The 19,154-nt window shown below is 45.4% G+C and overlaps 1 protein-coding gene across 1 annotated transcript in view; it reads left to right on the plus strand.

The window, feature by feature from the left end:
- Delta (neurogenic locus protein delta) overlaps nucleotides 1–18,611 on the plus strand; it is a 24,166-nt gene extending 5,555 nt beyond the window's left edge. Inside the window, exons 2-8 of the mRNA XM_086536563.1 lie at nucleotides 2,396–2,861; nucleotides 3,084–3,380; nucleotides 5,154–5,217; nucleotides 10,750–11,007; nucleotides 11,955–12,015; nucleotides 12,870–14,399; nucleotides 14,547–18,611. Of these exons, the coding sequence (XP_086392689.1) occupies nucleotides 2,793–2,861; nucleotides 3,084–3,380; nucleotides 5,154–5,217; nucleotides 10,750–11,007; nucleotides 11,955–12,015; nucleotides 12,870–14,399; nucleotides 14,547–14,736 (2,469 nt within the window). The 5' untranslated portion in view covers nucleotides 2,396–2,792 and the 3' untranslated portion in view covers nucleotides 14,737–18,611. The remainder of the gene's footprint in view (nucleotides 1–2,395; nucleotides 2,862–3,083; nucleotides 3,381–5,153; nucleotides 5,218–10,749; nucleotides 11,008–11,954; nucleotides 12,016–12,869; nucleotides 14,400–14,546) is intronic.
- The last annotated feature ends 543 nt before the right edge of the window (nucleotides 18,612–19,154 follow it).

Here is a 19,154-nt window from a genome sequence, read left to right on the forward strand (position 1 = left end):
AGCATATCTCAATCCGCAAATAATAATCAGACGTAAACAACAACCAAACAAACAAACATACAGAATAGATACAGATACAAATATCCCAACAACATTTTTTTCTTCTTCCTATAACACCTTCACGCACGCAAATCAAAGCACGGTCGGTGGCATCACAAGCAAACCATAATGCTTTCAAGTGTCCCCCGAAAATACCGTTCTGGCGCCGTGGGTTCCGCCTCTGTTTCGTCATTCACGCGCGGGGGAGGGGGGGGAGAGAGAGACTAGGGAGGGGGAGGGGCGAGAAGGGGGGGGGACGCAGGTGGCCACTCGCAGCTGTTCATCCTCCCCCCCTCCCCGTTCTCACCCCCCTGGCCTCCCCTTCTCCTCCCCCCCTCCCTGTCTCTCTCTCGCGCGCATGGGGATCGTTGTCGGATGTCGCTGGGAAATGGGATTCGGGGTATGGTGTATTTTGCTTAATTTATTTGGGTTGGGTCGATTTGAATATCTGTTTTTGGGGGTCGTATTGTTTGGTGGTGTGTACCTTCATTGGACGGGGTTTTGGCTGAGAGGTTGTTAGTGGTTTCCTCACTATAAATGAAAAGCGTCGAATTAGAGCCATTAGGCAACTCCGATCAAGCATGCCCTCCCCCCCTCCCCCAAGACATCTACCACACTGCTACCGAAATTATGAATATTTCCCATTTGATTTAAGCATTAAAACCTTCACGGAAGTGAAATCACCATAGCACTACCCTCTACCGATACAGACCTACCTACATTAATAACGAAATTGGAGCTAAACAAACGAGAAATAAAGAAACCGAAGAAAAAAATAAGAACCTCGAGGGTGGCAAGAGTGTGACTACCTTACTACAACTACTACAATACTATAATTTCTTTTATTAACCTGTTACTAGCAATACTTAATAAAATTACGCTGATTTTGAGCTAGTTTGGAAGGTGTGAAGGAATGGGGTGTTGCATGGAAATATGCATATATGGAGAATGTATCGGAATTGTATTTATTCATTAATGGACGTAGTACTGTGATTGTAAGATGTAGATTTGTTTGTTTGTGTTGTTTTGCTTAGGGTTCATTGCGTGATTAGGGATTTGAATTTTAGGTTCTTGTATGGCTATAATAATATATCTGTATCCACATTTGATTTCCTGTACTTATACCGCTTTATATATTCATATATAAAGCTGGTACACATGTATGTACTGGATGTATGTATATATGTATATATACATTTATGTCTACACACACACACACACACACGCACACACACACAATATATATATATATATATATATATATATATATATATATATATATATATATATATATATATATATATATATAATGTGCGTGTGAGCGTGTGTGTGCATGTATATGAATATATACCTATATATACAGTACATATATATGTGCGTGTATGTATAAGATGTATATGTATATATATATATATATATATATATATATATATATATATATATATATATTCCCTTAATAATATTTATCTATTTCAGGCATTCATTAACTGCATTATGTATACATTACTCGTAACCTTCTACATATAAGCCCAATCTTCTACTTAATGAATGTCCATAATCTAATTTATTAGATATACATACTATATCTAGCATCTACTATATCTAGTCCAGTTACTTAGACATTATAAAAGCCAAAAAAAACAAGTTATATCTCCTCAACAATAACAATTCAATCAACACCTGAACCATATCAAAATACGTACCATTCAAACCCGGAAAAAACACACAAAATTCCCCATAAATCATATAAACACCGTGCATTTAATACAATAGGAATAGATAATATTCATCACGATTAGTATTTTTACTCCCGGTTAGCTTCACTGTGTGTTACTGCCCTCTGTCGGCCGGCCGGCGAACTACACATTAAACGCCAGGATCCGAATGGGAAGAAAACAAACGTCTTTTCCACGTGTTTAGTCACACTGTTTTCAATATTGCAAGTTGTTGCGCGAATGGAGAGACGTGTGGGAAACATTAGAGAAAGAGATATGTAAAGAGAATAGAGAGAATTTATTGTTGTAGGAGGAGAGAAGTGAGGAGTTGTAATTTTGTAGTAAATTTGGTTTTTTGTTTTTTTTGAGGCTTGAGATCGTCCGGAAAATAAGACGAGATGAAAAAGACTTTGAAGAGAGAGAGAAGAGAAATAATAATACTCTATAAATAGTAAAACAAGTGTCGTTTCAACAGCTAATAGTGGATGGGCCTTTTAAACGCAAGGAAGAGGTATAATAAAATAAGAAAAAATCAAAAGATAAAAAAAAAACCGAACGCCAGAAATGAAAACAAGTGAGTCAAGATAAAAAAAAAAGTGAGTAATACTAATCGTAGTAAAACGGTGTTGTTTGATCGGCAGGTCGTGGGCGGAGCTTAGGGAGCCGGCGGACGGGGCTTAGGGAGCCGGCGGGCGGACGGACGGAGCCTCGGCCTGAACGTTTCCCTCGCTCGTCAGTCTGTCACGAACCTTCGCACGGAGAGGGTGTGCCGCGTGCGGTCCTGAAGCAGCATCACACGCTCCCCTTTTTTTAAAGCTCTCCTTTTTTTTCCCCCCTCCTCTCCCCCTCCCTCCCCTCCCCCCTTCCCCCTCTCCACTGTTGATTCCTGTGGAAAGAGTCCTCGAGACGTGTATTACAAGAACACCCCCCAACCACAGCGCCTGCGATACAGAGAGATACAAGAAAATAATACAATACGTGGTGTATTGTGGTGTCGGAAAGCATTCCACGACGCAGGTTCTTCAGTAACACACAGCCATGCGGTGGCTCTCACAGCCCGTGGCCATCGCACTGGCCGGAATCGTCTTGTCGCAGTGTGTCGTTGAGGTAAGTTTGTGATCCTAGTGAAGTTTCAGTGATGATTCGTAATCGCGTGTGTGTGAAAAAATATAGATAGATATACCATCAAGGAATTTCGATACTCTGAGTGTAGAAAAAATTCTCTAAGTTCCCTCAATAGTATTTCAAACCCAAATTATTTTTTTAAAAATATATGTTAATCGCGAATTTTGCCCTAATGTTCCCTTTTTTTCTCCTTTTCCCCCGAAGACGTCAGCCAACGCTGTGTTCGAACTTCGCCTGAAGAAGTTCTCGAACCGCTTCGGCAAGGACACCGAAGGACACTGTTGCAGCGGTTATCGCAATTCGCAGGGCCATTGCACGGGCACCTGCAAGACCAAGTTCCGAGTATGTCTGAAGGTCTATCAAGAAGTGATAGACCCGGAATCTCCCTGTACTTTTGGCGAGGCTGAGACCCCCGTGCTGGGAGACAACGAAGTTGATTTTGCCAAAGTTGATTTGCAAGGATTTCGCAATCCCGTGCCCTTTGAGCTCGCTTCGTGGCAGGTAAGGAAAAAAAAAAGAAATTGGAAAACCGTTCAAAAAAAAAAAAAAATATATATATATGTATGAATTAATGGACTTGTGATTGTGATTGGTGAAGCAAGCATTGGAAAATATATTTATTTGGTCTATATATATATTTATGTGTTCATTCTCGAAAAAAAATAAGTGGTATTCGGTTAATGTACGGAATATGATGCGAGAAAACAGACGGATATAGTGAGTGTGAAGGAAAACACCAATATTACGCGAAGTCCCAAAGATTGTGAATATTGTGTCGAAGTTTTGCCGTTTTATTATGTGAAAAAAAAACTAAACGAAAAGTGTGAAGTACAGTGAACAAGGACGAGGATAAACCGTGATACAGTGCTACAAGGAATTGTGTATAGTGAAGAACTACCTGTATACAGTGACTGCATAGAAAAGGAGAAAGATACAACCATACGAGTGTGAATATAGTGAGACGGGAGGAGAGAGAGAGAGAGAGAGAAGGGGAGAAAGAAAGAGAAAGAGAGAGAGAGAGACGAGGATAACCTAAGAGAATCTTTTTCCTCTATCCACAATTTTCTCTCTCTCTCTCTCTCTCAATCTTTCCCTCTCTCTTTCTCTCCTCCAACTTCGCTTCCCTCTCGTTCTGAACAGAGCAAAAGTAACCGAACAAGTTTTTTGTCCACTTCTTGTTACAAAGTGCATCTTAATCCTTAAACTCGTGTAGTAAAAGTGTACAGAGCATAGAAATATCTTTCCCACGGTTGGAGTGTGAATGTACAGTGCAAAATCATTTTTTTTTCTCATCTTTCAATCTTCTTTTCCAATTTCTTGTTTCTTCTGCTTTTAAAATGATGATGATGATGATAATCATGCTACCTTTTTGGGGTACGACAAACAGAAGTTCCCAAGAGTTGAAGAAAAAGGAAATTTGATAGAAAGAAAGTGGTGAAAATAAAGTGCATTCAATTTCGCCCCAAAAGAGTGAACACGTTATACCATCAGTGTTCTTGATATAGGCCTATATGCTGTGGTGAAAAAAATATATATAAAATTCGTGCCTCGGCCTGTGTTGAAACAGTGGCATCAGTTTCACGGCCTATCATTGAGTGCATAAGATAAAAAGTACAGCTAAGCCAGAAAAAATATCTTTCATTTTGGGGATGAAAAAATATCTCAATATCCCCACGTGAGAAATCGAACAAAGTGCATTAAAAAAAACACCAGTGATTTTCCAGAAATGATACACAAAACGACACTTGAGATATACAATCAGAAGACAGGGGGGTGAAAATACAACCCCCTGAGCATTGTTAAGTGCGAGTGTGTGTAGGCACAGCAGTTAACTCCGAAAAGCCTGACGGAGGTTGTAAAATCATAAACGACACTCGTTCAAGTGGTAAAGTGTACCTTACGCTTGTATTGATTGTTTTATAGACCGTGGAAAATCGTTCTAAGTTGAGAGAGAGAGAGAGAAGAGAGAGGAAAAGATATGAATGAGATCTTCTTGTACGAAGATGAACTTTTGTGAGACGATTATGTCCCAGAAAAATAATAAATATGAATGTGATCTTACGACTGGTAAAACGGCAAACGACTTCACAATTGAAATAATCACAGCGCTTTGGGATTCGTGTATTTGTGTGTGTTTATGTGTGTACGTGCAAATTCGACCACCATATTCCGTTCATTAAGTGCATTACCGAAAGATATAGAGAGAGAATGAAAAAAAATATATATATTTCGAAAAAAAGTGCTCATGGTGGAATCTTTACTTTTCTTCAACAGGGAACATTTTCACTCATCATTGAAGCATGGCATGAAGAACCCAACACTACTGCTACTTATGTTGGTGAGTACTTTTGATATGTTGTTTTATGTTTTCTACTTTTGTTATAACTCTAAGGATGTTTAGCTCATTTACTAAACCATGCGTGTCGATCGAGTCCAGACCCGAAGTTTTATTATTATTAATATTTGCCTTTTTTAAATATTTTCAAATATAATCATGTGTTGACCTCACGCGCGTCTCTAATGTGGTGTTGAGATTCTAAGCCTTAATCTGTCTCTCACTCTCTCATTAGGGATTTGGCGAGACAAAAGTTAGGTCAACAGGTCACTTTTTTGAGAGAAGAGAGGTCAGATCTAGGAATTATGTAGGTAGAAAGAGAAGAAGAGGAGAAGAGAAGGGTAAAGGAGAGGGGGTCAGGAGAATAGGGTCGTTTAGGTAAAGAGAGCAATGTTAGGTCAAAGGGCATTTCAGGTCACTTTGCCCATCCTTTGGAAGCGACCTAAGATGGGATTAGCGGAAGGTTTTAATTGTTAGCCTCGCCTCCTCACGAGAGGTCAGAGTCATCAGGGCAAGGCGATATAGACCTTTTGGAAGAGGGTAGAAAGAGTGGTTTTTGAACGATGGGGGAATGAGTGTCTTGAGTGATCGATTAATTTTATTGATCTACAAAGTTCTTTTTTTGAATTATTACTTTTCTTCAGTATATTTGAGGTATTCGATACTTATAGAACCTACGAGTTTAATTACCAAGTCGCTAACTCACTCAAGTAGAACCAATAAAAGTTTTTATAAATTACCCCAGCATTTCGTATTGGGCAGCGATTAGCATGTGGTCAGCGGACACCAGATGTAAAGACCCAAAACAATAGCCGATGAAGATGGGGAACAGATGGGAGGAGAGAGAAAGAGAGGGGGGATGTAAGGACGATGGGGAGGGGGGGAAGGAGAGAACTGCGACCGAGGGAAGAAGGGAGAGAGAGAGAGAGCGAGAGGGAGAAAGAATAGTGGTGCATCCGGTTTCACTGGAGTCGTTAGTGTTTCAGAATATACTGAGTTTATCGCCCCCTGAATGAGAGAGAGAGAGAGAGAGAGAGAGAGAGAGAGAGAGAGAGAGAGAGAGAGAGAGAGAGAGAGAGAGAGAGAGAGAGAGAGAGAGACTGGTGTACATCATTTTTCTCTTTCCCTCAAGGATCAAAGTAGGATGTGGAGGTGACGCTTGGTTCATGGGTTTTGTGTGTATGTGTGTGTAGTACCACAGGACGGCCTTCTGGCACCCGTCGTGTTTATAATGTGGAGTGTGTGCGGTCGCCAGCGTTAAACAAATCTCGATTGTTCCTCAACCCTGTCCATTAGCTGCGAAGAAGAGAAGAGGAAGAGAGAGAAGAATAAAGTATAAAGATTTATAGTATATTTAATGTTTAAAAAAAGTTTAAAAAATAGTTTTTCATAGATGTTTTCTCACTTCGAAATCATTTTTTTCTCGATCAGTCCATAGCCACGTAAAGGAGCGAGGGTTTCGGGGGAGAAAGATCGCTCGCGGGGGCTTAATAAGTCCCATTAGGTGGCTTGGGGGGTTAGGAGGAGGGTCGGAGGGAGGAGGGGGGGCTGGCAGGATATTAGTGGTCGCCCCGGGGCAAGACGGGACGCTCAGGGACCCCCAGGCGGTGTAGGATACCCGCCCTTAGGAACTCCGCCAACTGCTGACAACCCGCTCCTGCGTGTGTGTGTGTGTGTGTGTGTGTGTTAGAATATCTTGTCCCCTTTTCCGCTCTCGCTGTATTTATGAGTAGGATTAGTCTTATGAGTATGGATGTGTCGGTTTGGTTTGTGTGAGGGTTTTGGATAAAGGAACGAAGGAGTGGAAGAGAGAGAGAGAGAGAGAGAGAGAGAGAGAGAGAGAGAGAGAGAGAGAAACGTCACAACGGTAGCATTGTTTGATGGCGTTTTACAGGCGTCCTTTTTCGTAGGTTTTAACCACGTGTGTCTCCTTCCGTTCGCCGAATCCTCCTCTTTTTAGTGATGTTAGTTCTCGCTTTGGCTGCTGCAGTGTGGTGTGGAGCTGTTGCAAAGTTGCCTCTTCTTCTCACGCTCTTTAGCTCACTCTCTCTCTCTCTACTTCTCTCTTCCACCCCCCCCTTCCTTCCCTCCCTTCCTCCCTGCCTGCCACCCCTTCCTGCCTCGCTTCTCCTCCTCCTCCTCCTCCCCTTCCCCTCCAGTACCTGCTTACCTTCCTACCTACCTACCCTCCTACCTACTTTGCCTTTCCTCCCCTCCCCTCTTCCGCTATACTCCCTTCCTCTACAACATTCCCTCCCTTTCGCTCTTCCCCTTTCCTTCTCAGCTCTATCCTTTCCCCTCTCTTTCGCTCTCGCCCCCCCCTCTCTCCTTCCCACTCCCTAACCCCCCCTTTTCTCCCCTTTTTCCATGACACACTCCAGCGCATGGCCGACCCGTCGTAATTTCCTCCTCTCTCTCCCTCGTGTGTGTTGTAATGCGATAGAGCAACAGGAAAACGATATATGGTTATCATTACACGTGTTTCCCCTCTCTACCTCCCCCTCCCCCTCCCCCTCCCCCTCCTCACCTCTACCTCCGCCCACAATTTTTGGTCTGGCTTCCCAATATTTCTCTCTCCTCCTCCTCCTCCTCCTCCTCCTCCTCCTCCTCCTCTGTCGCTCACACACACCATTGTCAAACGTTTTTGCCGCCGTTGCTCAGTTCATTCGCCCGCGCGCGAGAGTGAGAGAGAGAGAGAGGGAGAGAGAGAGAGAGAGAGAGAGAGAATTCGCCGCAAACGAAGCAGGCGAGGCGAGCAGCCAGCGGACGTGGGTGTTCCTTCTTCTTCTTCTTCTCCTTCTCCTCCTTCTCCACCTCTTCCTCCTCCATCTCTTCCTCCTCCTCTTCTTCCTCCATCGCCTCTACCTCCTCCTCTTCCATCTCCTCCCTCCTCCCTTCTCATTGTTATCATTGCGTCTTGTTCTTCTCCTCCTTTTCCTCCTCCTCTCATTCTCGCGAGCGAATGAGCGGAGAAGAAGAAGAAGAGGAGGAGGAAGGGGTCGTTATGTAGTCTCCTCCATAGGCTCCTTGAGACGTTCGTTCACTCACTCACGAGGAAGGACCGTCCAGTTTTTGCTTCTCCTCTGGTCGCTTCCCTTTTTGTTTACATGTGTGTGTGTGTGCGTCTTTTTAAAGGCAGCGGTCGTGGGTAGGCATTCTCTCTCTCTCTCTCTCTCTCTCTCTCTCTCTCTCTCTCTCTCTCTCTCTCTCTCTCTCTCTCTCTCTCTCTCTCTCTCTCTCTCTCTCTCCCTCACCCTCTGACTCACCTTCCTGTGGCATCTCTTTCGTTTTCTTTCTCTCCTTCTACCTCTCCCTCCCTCTCTCCTCATACCCACCTTCCTCCCTCCCTCCACCCCTTTCCTCTCTCCCTCCCTCCCTCCCTCCCTTCCCCCCGGTGCGAGAAATCCATTTCCTGTGCTAAGAGTCGGAGTAAACTCACCAATTTAGCGTGAAAGGAGAAAAGATGGGGAAGAGTGGAGCGGGTATTAGGCATGGGAAGGAGAATGAGTGAGTGTGTGTGAGTTAGTGTGAGTGTGAATGTGAGTGTGAGAGTGAGTGTGAGCGGAGGGAGGGACGGACGGAAGGAGGGAAAACGAGGTATAGAGAGGGTATTGATGGGGGTAAAGGGGGCAAGGGGCAAGGGGGAGGGGGAAGGGTAGGCATTTGAGAGCGTTCTAACGACTTCTTGAGCTGTGTCAGGTAGTTTTCTTTTCTCTCTCTCTCTCTCTCTCTCTCTCTCTCTCTCTCTCTCTCTCTCTCTCTCTCTCTCTCTCTCTCTCTCTCTCTCTCTCTCTCTCTCTCTCCATATCACAAAAATGCTAAACCTAAATGAATAACGTAAATAATAACAAAATGCCTTTCCGGGGCCTTGAAGAACAGCGACTTCTTCTTGTGTTCTCGCTGTTCTTCTGTTCCTCTGTTCGTTCGTTGCTTTTTCCCATGGACGGCGTTGCACGGGGCACGGCGATGACTAACAGCTTAAACGTGGCAATTGCAGGCGTGCTTTAGGCAGGTACGGGGGGAGGGGGGAGGGAGATGAGAGGGGGAAGGAGGGAGGGGGCAGGAGGGACTTACAGCTGGTTGGTTCCTTCTCGTTCTTTCTCTCTGTTTCTCTTTTATTTATGTTGTTTTTTTGGCTTCTTTCTCTTCCTCGCTTCGTCTGTTGAGGGCAAACGACCTTGTACATTTGTACGGTTTAAAAAAAGAGAGAGAGAGAGAGAGAGAGAGAGAAGAGAGAGAGGAAGAGGAAATTTGAGAGAGAGACTATGAGAGAGAATCAGCAGAGTAAAAAAAAAAAAATTAAGAGAAACATTTGGTACCTGCGTGTACCGATACCTAAGTGGTTGGGCATTGTGTATGCAGGGCAACACACGTAACTTCGCTCCTCCCTCCCTCCTACCCTCCTACCCTCCCTGCCTCCCCCTCTCAGCTCTCTCCTCCCTCCCCTGCCTCCCCCTCCTCTCTCTCTCTCCCCCTGCCAAGACCCAGCAGCTTGCCAGACACTTTCCCACGCTCCCATGCACTTCAAGTCATGCAGCCAGCGCCATGCACACCTCTCCTCTCTCTCTCTCTCTCTCTCCCCCGCTCCTTGCCCCACCCTCCCTCCTCTCCTTGCTGCTCCACGCCTCCTTTGCTATTTCTTACGCTCTCTCTCTTCCTCTTCGTATCTTCTATTTCCTTTTGCTACTTCTACTTCTTCTTCTTCATCTCCTTCTGCTTCTTTTCTTCCTCTCCTCCTCCTGTTCCTCCTTCCTCCTCCACCACCACCACATTACCCGTTTCTTCTTCACCTTTTCCTCCTTCCCCCCCCTCGTCCTTGTTTTATCCGTTATTATGCCTTTCTCACGCGTTCCTCTTTTTCTTCTTTATCGAGTGTGTTCTCACGACAGGGGAGGTCTGGACTCGATGCGCGCGCGGACACACGCACTCAGGAGATTCACAGAGCATATCGATGGAAAAATCACTTCTTTGCCATCTTATGAGTCTGAGCCTTTTTTCGCTCTCTTCTTTATTTATTTTTTATTTTAAAATATTTTTGTTATGTTGGTGATAATACACGCTCGGTTTCCCATGCCGGAGAGAACACAGGCTTTGTGTTCGGTGCCTGTGAGGTGGGGGTGTCTCTCTCTTCTCTCGTCGTCAGGTGTGTGGTGTCCATTAAGTAGGGTTAGGATTTTGGGTTTTGCTGATGTCGATTGTACTCCCCCACCCCCCCCACCCCATTTTGTCATCTTATCTCCCCTCCCCCTCATTAGACTCTCATCTCTTGTTTCTTCTCATCATCATTATTCTCCCTCACCTTTTCTTCTTTTCTCTCACTCGTCTCATCCACCCACACTTTTCTCTCTCTCTCTCTCTCTCTCTCTCTCTCTCTCTCTCTCTCTCTCTCTCTCTCTCTCTCATTCTCTACCTTCCTCCTCCTTCTTCACATCATCCATCCACCACCCCCACCCCCACACCCCCTTCCACCCCCTCCACCCCTCTCTAAAACCCCCCCGACTCACCACCACCCCTCTCTTCTTCTCCCCCCCACAGAACCGGCCCTCATCACCCGCCTGATGATCCAGCGATGGCTCGACCTCGGCGACGAGTGGACGCACGACGACCACCGCACCTCGCACTCGTCGCTGTCGTACGAGTTCCGCGTGACCTGCCAGGAGAACTACTACGGCGAGGGCTGTCGCAAGTGGTGCAAGCCGCGCAACGACTCCTTCGGCCGCTACGTGTGCGACGACCAGGGGGAGTACGTGTGCCTCGACGGCTGGCAGGGACCCGATAACTACTGCCTCAAACGTGAGTGTCTGGATCCGTTTTTTGTTTTTTTCTTTCTTCTTCTCTTTCTCTTTCGGTTTTCTTCTGTTTCTCTCTCTCTCTCTCTCTCTCTCTCTCTCTCTCTCTCTCTCTCTCTCTCTCTCTCTCTCTCTCTCTCTCTCTCTCTCTCTCTCTCTCTCTCTCTCTCTCTCTCTCTCTCTCTCTCGAGCATCTACAACAACACGTGGTTTCCTATCAAAGTTGTTGTTGTTGTTTATCGCCGTCCCTAGTTGTGCCCGTCGCCGCCGCCGCCGCCAGATGGCAGGGCTATGAGGGAAAGAGGGTTGGGGTAGGGGGGAGGGAGGGAGGGAGGATAAGGGAAAGGGGGTAGGAGATAGGGGCGGGTGGGGGAGGGGGGGTAGTAGTCGCGTGACGTCACTCCTCGTTCGCAGCTGCTCCCCGCGCCCTCAACGCTTGGCCGCGGTTCATTTAGTTTCATTCTTCATTCAGTTTTCTTAACTAAAAAATTAAAAAGAAAATCAAGAGAAAAAAAAGTGGGATATCAGTTTTTATCTTTCTCTTTTTCATTATTGTTTTTTTTTCTTTTTCTTAATCGAGGAAACGGAACGAGTTCGTGGAATCACACACGTTAATGATTTTTTTTTCTTTCCTCTTCTCTGAGTTGAGGTGTTTAATGCCATGCGGGAGGGCAAGCCAGGGGGTAGGAGGGAGGGAGGGAGGGAGGGAGGGAGGGACAGATGTCACCCGCAGATGCTCACTGGATATATTTTTTTTTATTTGCCATGCGGTGCCTATCAGAAATTTGTATATTTCTTCTTAACCTTCTTGTTTTTTTCTCTATTCTCTTATTTCATTCTTCCCACTATTCACTACATATGAATTGTTTAAAATCAATAGCTATATATATGATTTTTTTAAATTCCACAAAGTGATGCATAACTAACATTTTGTTCTTTCTCTCCCCGTAGCCATCTGTAGCCCCGGTTGCCACGAGTCTACCGGCTATTGCGACCAGCCCAACGAGTGCAAGTAAGTAGTCCCAGACATTGTTTCGGTTATTACCACAGGGGATGTAAGAGGGGGTTACTACCACAGGGGATGCTTTTTTTTCATGATTTTTCTTGTTCCTCGTCGCCTCGAGTAGGAGGGGGGGAGGGGATAGGAAGGGAGGGGTCAGGGAAAAGGGACAAGGAGGTGAAGGGGAAGAGGAAACCGACCTCCTTATGTTTTATTGTTGTTTAACTTGAGGTCCCTCAACCCCTTGGCTAGTGTATCCCCTTACCGCTAAGCCCTCCCCTCCCCCCTATCGCCTCCTCCTCCTCCTTCCTTCTTTCTGTTTCCCTCCCGAACCTTTCTGCCCTCCCTCCTTTATTTCCCCTCATTCAGTTAAGGTTAGTCGAATGAGGGAGGGAAAAACGGACAGAAAGTAGGAGGAATAGGAAGAGGGGGAAGGGGAGATGAAGCAATAGGGAAAGAATAAGGAGGAGGAGGAGCATGAGGAGGAGGAGCATGAGGAGCAGCAGCTTGTAAGAGGACGCCGAGATCAGGTGTCACTTCCTCGGCGAAGGGCATCATGGGAAGGAAGCCCCGCGAAACCCCGACGAACACTATTGTCGGTCGGAGGACAAGGAGGACAAGGGAGGGGGGAGGGAGAGGAAGGGTGACTTCGATGACTTTATAATTAGCTTCTTTTTTGTTATTCTTTCTCTTCTGTTTTTTTTCTTTTTCTTGGGAAAATATGATGAGGGGGGCAGGAGGGGTATAAGGATGTGCATTAGGAGTGGGTTTCTTGTTTGGTTTTGTTTCTGTGTGAGATTTGATTCTCCCTTTCCTTTGGCCTTTGTTTCCCCTTTGGCTAACCTCCCTTTCTCTCTCCCGCCCAGGTGCCACAGTGGGTGGAAGGGCCCCGACTGCGACCAGTGCGAGGTGTATCCTGGCTGCCTGCACGGTACTTGCGACAAGCCGTGGCAGTGCAATTGCGACGAGGGCTGGGGCGGCCTCTTCTGCAACCAGGACCTCAACTTCTGCACCAACCACCGGCCCTGCAAGAACGGCGCCACCTGCTTCAACACGGCGCCTGGCTCGTACTCGTGCGACTGTCCCCCGGGCTTCTCCGGCACCATCTGCGAGATCATCAACGACACGTGCGCCAACACGCCGTGCCGCAACGGGGGCACGTGCCTGGACACGGGCGACGACCAGTTCGTGTGCCAGTGCCCGTCGGGCTTCACCGGCCAGTACTGCGAGATCTCGGGCCAGTCGTGCGCCGACAGGCCCTGCCTCAACGGCGCCACGTGCTCCGACACGGCCACCGGATACCAGTGCCACTGCCGCGCCGGCTACGAGGGCACCAGCTGCGAGCGCGCCGTTAACGAGTGCGCGTCCGACCCCTGCCTCAACGGCGGCTCGTGCGTGGACGAGCACGACGGCTTCCAGTGCGTGTGCCCCGTCGGCTACACCGGCGACCGCTGCCAGAGCAACGTGGACGACTGCGCGCACCGGCCGTGCCTCAACGGCGGCACGTGCATCGACGGCCTCGACTCGTTCACGTGCCGCTGCATCCCCGGCTTCCTTGGCACGCTGTGCCAAACCAACGTGGACGACTGCCGCACGCAGCCGTGTGCCAACGGCGGCACGTGCGTGGACGGCGTCAACGACTTCGCGTGCGAGTGTCGACCCGGCTGGGGCGGCCGCCAGTGCACGGTGCGCGTGCCCGTGCCGGTGTCTCCGTGCGCGTCGGCGCCGTGCCACAACGGCGGCTACTGCGTGGAGGCGCCCGAGCTGGCCGTGGGCTTCCAGTGCACGTGTCCGAGCGGGCTGGGCGGCCCCTTCTGCACGGTGGTCACGAAGCCGGCGCCGCAGGTGGACGTGGACGCCTCGCCCATGTCGGCGGCGCAGGTGGTGCTCGTGGTGACCTTCAGCGTGGCCGTGCCCGTGCTGGCCGTCGTGTCGGCGCTGGCCATCGTGTGCATGAAGCGACGCAGGCGGCGCGAGCGCGCGCGCCAGGACGAGGAGGCGCGGCGCCAGAACGAGCAGAACATGGTGCACAACGCCGTCAACGCGGCCAACAACAAGTGCCTGGAGGACCACATGATCATCAACTCGCTGGACTTCCCGGCCAAGCCGCTCAACACGCAGCACCACGCGCTGCCGCACCTGCAGGGCGGACACCACCTGCACCTGCACGAGCCCGACGCCAAGAAGGTGGTCGAGAACACCTACAGCATCGTGCCCGCGCGCAGCACCAAGACCATCAACACCGACGTGTCGCGCCTCTCGCTCGCGGACTGCCTCGAGAAGGGCCTCGACGCCCCCGCCCACATGCCCGCATGCCGCGGCACGCCCACCTCGGAGCTCAACGCGCCCTGCAAGGTGCTTCCCGAACCCCCTCTCCCGCGAGTCCACAGCCACAGGTAAGCGGCGCCCCCTCTGAGTCACTCACTCACTCACTCACTCATTCACCTCATGCCATACAAGACGCTCGTGTGACAACATGCCTTGCAACATGCCCTCTCCTCTGTCGGATTCCAATAACCCCCTTTCCTTTTCTCTCTTTGCAGCGATGTGTACAGCAAGCGCAATAGCCTTCTCGGCAGCGGAGGCGGAGGTGGAGGCGGCAGCTGCGACATCCACACCTCCACCAACACGTTAACCTCCACCTGTACGCCTTCCACATGCACGACGCCGTCAAGTGTGTTCGTTATAGAAGAACATTACGACGACGAGAATTACATCGCCACGGAGGTGTAGTGATTCGCGGGAAATAATTACGTGTGTTTTTTTTTTTTTTCTCGAACTCTACGGTGTCTGTAGAAAGGAAAAGAAAAAATAACGAGAAATGGAAGAGAAGAGAAGAGAAGAGAAATGAGAATTAAGAGAGAATGATTGACTCTTCGTGTTGCTTCTGCCTCTTCTTCTTCGTCTTCGATTTGTGTTAATATAATATAAAAAAAAGTGAGCAGAAAAAAAGCAAAGAAAATTTTGCCCCCGTAAAAAAAAAACATTTTTTTTGCTAGTGACGCCAAAAAAACGAAAACCAAGACTTCTATTACAATTGATAGTATTATTAATTATTATTATTTTTGTTGTTGTTTTCGCCGTCTGTGGGTGGGCGGGGAGGTTGTCAAGACAAGAGAAAGAAACGAACTTCCTCTCTCAACGTCTTGTGAAAGTGAAAGACAACAAGGAAGGAAGGAAGGAAAGAAGGAAGAGAGAGAGAAAGAAAAAAAATAATTGAGGGAGGAGGAGGAGGAGCAGGAGGAGGTAGTGTAGTCCCCCCCCCACCTTTCTCTCACCCCCCTACCTTCCCTTCCACGCACCCCCCCCTCCCCACCCACCGCCAACCCCTTGACACACCGGAAAGAAGAATGAATGAATGAAAGAAAGAAAAAAAACGAAAACAGACAAACAAACAAACTGAAATCTTGAAGTGATGTCTTCACTTCTCTTTAGTCCCAAGCACATCCAAAGATGTTTTAATTTAGGAGCTACTATTGCTATTACTACTACTACTACTATTACTACTACTACTACTACTACTATTTCTACGACTTTGATTATCACTGCTATCTCTCTTCATTTTTATTCTTCCTCGCTATCTCTATCTCTATTTTTCTTTTTCTTTTTTTTTTGCAAATGTGTTATTTTATTTATTGTTAAAAATAAATCGATTTTTTTTTTCTCTCGCACACTCTCTCTCTCACTCTCACTCTCATTCTTTCTTTCTTTTTTAATTATATATAAATATATATATATGTACACTGTAAGTTGTATCTTGTGGTATGTGGTACAAAAAATGTGTTTATATTGTTAGTGCCTTCCATGTGAACAGTGGAAATGAACAGTGAACAAAGAATTGTTGTTTCAAGGAGCAAGCACAGTGGCAAAGGGGAGGAGCTTGGTGGAATGTTGTGCAAGTAAAAACAAAGCAGGAAATAAGCAAGCAAGACGGTTCGAAGCAAGCAAACTGAGAATGGAGGAAGCGGCGGCGACACACACAACAAAGAAAGATTTTTTTTTGTTTGTTTGTTTGTGTTCTTCTCGCGAGTGTTTGATGTTTGCTTGTTTGTTCTTGTTTTTTTTCTTCTTTTTTTATTTAAGAAGATAGTGAATAGTGAAGATGGATAGATGGATGGCTGTGTGTCCACGCCGCCAAAAAAACAAAAAATGATGGTGAGAAACGGTGATGATGACGTCACGCCGTGATGGTGACAGGATGGTGAAGATGGTGAAACTAGTGGTCTTTTTATATACATATTCTTTGTGGTCTGTGTATGGAGGCTCATTCACCCCCTCCCCCTCCCCCCCTCCTCTTCGTCTCCCCTCTTTCTATTTCAATCCCCCCCCTTTCCCCCTCCACTTTTGCCAATACCCCCTTTTTGTCGCTGTGTTAAGGCGGTATAGTGTGTTGTATAGTGAGAGATATGAACGCTTGTGTCAAATCCACGAAGATATAGTGAGATGAGAGAGAGAGAGAGAAGAGGGAGAGGAAGAGGAAGAGAAAGATGGAGAGAAGAGTGAACAGGTGAGAGAGAGAGAAAGAGAGAAAGTTTCTTTCGTTCTCTCTCTCTCACTCGTGCATTCCTCTCCATCCTCTCTCTCTCTCCCTAACCCCCTTCTCTCCCCCTCCCCCCTCCCCCCCTTTTCCTCTCCCCCACACAGATCGATCTCAGAATGATGTGTAGATGTACCCCCCCCTCCCCACCACCACCACCCACTTCCTTCTCCCCCCTAGTCCCTCATCCCTCCCCCACTCCCCCCGCCCTCTCCCCCCCCTTCCGCCCTCCTCATTTGTTATTGTTATTAATGAGATTTCATGTTCTCATAATGTTCTTCTCCTTTTCAAATTTTGATTTTGATAAAAGAAAAAAAAGAAAATCATCTTTTTTATCATAATTCTAAACATTGAAAGTTGACACGCCGTCTCCAGAAAGAGAAGAGAAAAGAAAAAGATAAATAATCATTGTTGCACGGGCATTAATGTCAATTCCCGAAGACTCATTTGCAATGCTGGAAGGAATTTTTTTGTTTGTTTTTATATATAGGAAATACAAGGTTGACGGAAGTGTTATGCTGTTTCGTCTATATGTAGAGATATATAGAGTTCGAGAGTTTAAAAAGTGATTTAAACGTAAAAAGTCAATCTTGCATCTTGCAACTTCCACCTGATAGATTAGTTTTTTTCTTGCATTTATTATTTTTTAACGTACGCATTTATATATTTTATTTTTTTTCTCATTTTTCTTTTTTTTTTCTTCCATTCACCAACGGAATCACACAAGAATGTTTTGCCAAAGCTTCTTCTTGGGTCTCTCTCTTTCTCTCTTTCTCCCTCTCTCCCTTTCTCCCTTTCTCTCTTTCTCCCTCTCTCTAATTCTTTCTGTCTCTCTCTTTCTCTTTATTTCTCTCTCTTCTTTTTCCCTTTCGAGATTACCCCGCCGAAGCACAACCAGTATATAAGTATATATGTATTTATAAGTCTCCGTTGGTGTTTGAAGGAAAAGAAAGAAAGAAAGAAAGGAAAAAAAGTAAAGTAAAACGAGATTGATAACGAGAGAACAGATGGAAAACATTAGATCAATTCTTGTGCTTCCCCCTGCCCCCCCTTCTCTTCCCCTCTCCTCTTTTCGCCCCCACCCCCCACCCTCCGCACCCCCACCCCCTGGCATGTTCCTTGTTAGATAAAATAGTTCCTCATAAGGAGTGAACTAATTCCTAAGTCATCCAATATATCTTTCTCTTAGTCAAGAATGTTTGTCTGTTATTATTATTATTATTATCATTATTATTATTATTATTAATTATTATTTTTTCCTCTTTTTTCCTGAATTTCCTTACTGTGCATATTAATTTCATTGTCTCCTATGTGAAAAAGTGTTTAATTTTTTGTGTATGTGTATGTACATATATAGATATATATGTGTGTGTTTTATATATACAGTATATATATATGTTTATATGTATACTTTTATTGACAAACTATAATAGGTAGGTTGTCAGTGAAGCTCAATTATTTTTCTCTCTATTTAGAAAACAAAAAATCTTTATAAAATTCATCGGTTTGTTTAGTTATGATAATATTATTTAAATTTCGGTTTCCAAAACAAAAAAGTAAGACCAAAAAATGCATTATTTACTTCATTATTTATTTACATATTTTTGTCATATTTTTTTCCTCATCTTTCATGTTCGTGCTACAAAAAAATGAGTATAATGTAGAGGAGTTTAGAATTTTAGCAAAGTTTGTCCATAAACTATGTTTGATGTTTACATTTGATGTCTTTTGTAATATGGATTTAAACAAACAACCCCCCCCCCAGATAAAGTTAAAAACCAAGAAGAAAAATATGATATATGTTCGTCGTTTCTTTTTTATTAGAAAGAAAAGGAAATGAGAGAGAGAGAGAGAGAAGAAAAAAGGAGAAGAAAAAAAAAACACTTGGTCACAATGGGGATTCTGTTTCAATAATTATGTACGGAAGGTTTGTGTGTGTGTACACTGTACTCCTTGTACATTGTGCGCTTAGAGAGTATTTAAAAAAGAAATTGTAAATATGATGTATATCTGATGTGTATATAAATCGTGTCCTCTGGAGGGAATAAAGTAAAAGCCTATTTTTTCAAAATCTTGTGTTTACTTGAGTCTCCCTTACAACCGCGATTCCTGCGGTTGCAATGAAAATGGATTGCCTGTTTCATGACGAGGCAAAAATCAATGATTATAAGAAAGAAATTAGAAGGAAAGAAAGAAAGAAAGAAAGAAAGAAAGAAAGAAAAAAGAAAAGATAATGACTATGATACTGATGTTAATGAAGATAAAACATCCAAGCTTTACGAGTAAAGTTTTATTTTTTTATCTGAAGAAACCAAGTTACAATGAATACAGCCTACACAGAAATGGTATTCCAAAGACCAAAAACCTAACTGAGAATAAAGCACAATGGAAAAGTGCATGTATACAAAAGCACATGATCTCAAACACAAAGCAAAACAAATCGAATATTCAAATTAAGAGAAGTTTCTTTGTATATTGCGCGTTACGAGAGAAAGAAAGAGAGAGAGAGAGAGAGAGAGAGAGAGAGAGAGAGAGAGAGAGAGAGAGAGAGAGAGAGAGAGAGAGAAAAGGCGGGTGTGCATATGTGTCTATATATGCGCGTATATTAGTGTAC

This window comes from Penaeus japonicus, unplaced genomic scaffold (assembly GCF_977035675.1).
Source record: "Penaeus japonicus unplaced genomic scaffold, GWHDUDI00000001_assembly GWHDUDI00000004, whole genome shotgun sequence".
NCBI lineage: Eukaryota > Metazoa > Arthropoda > Malacostraca > Decapoda > Penaeidae > Penaeus > Penaeus japonicus.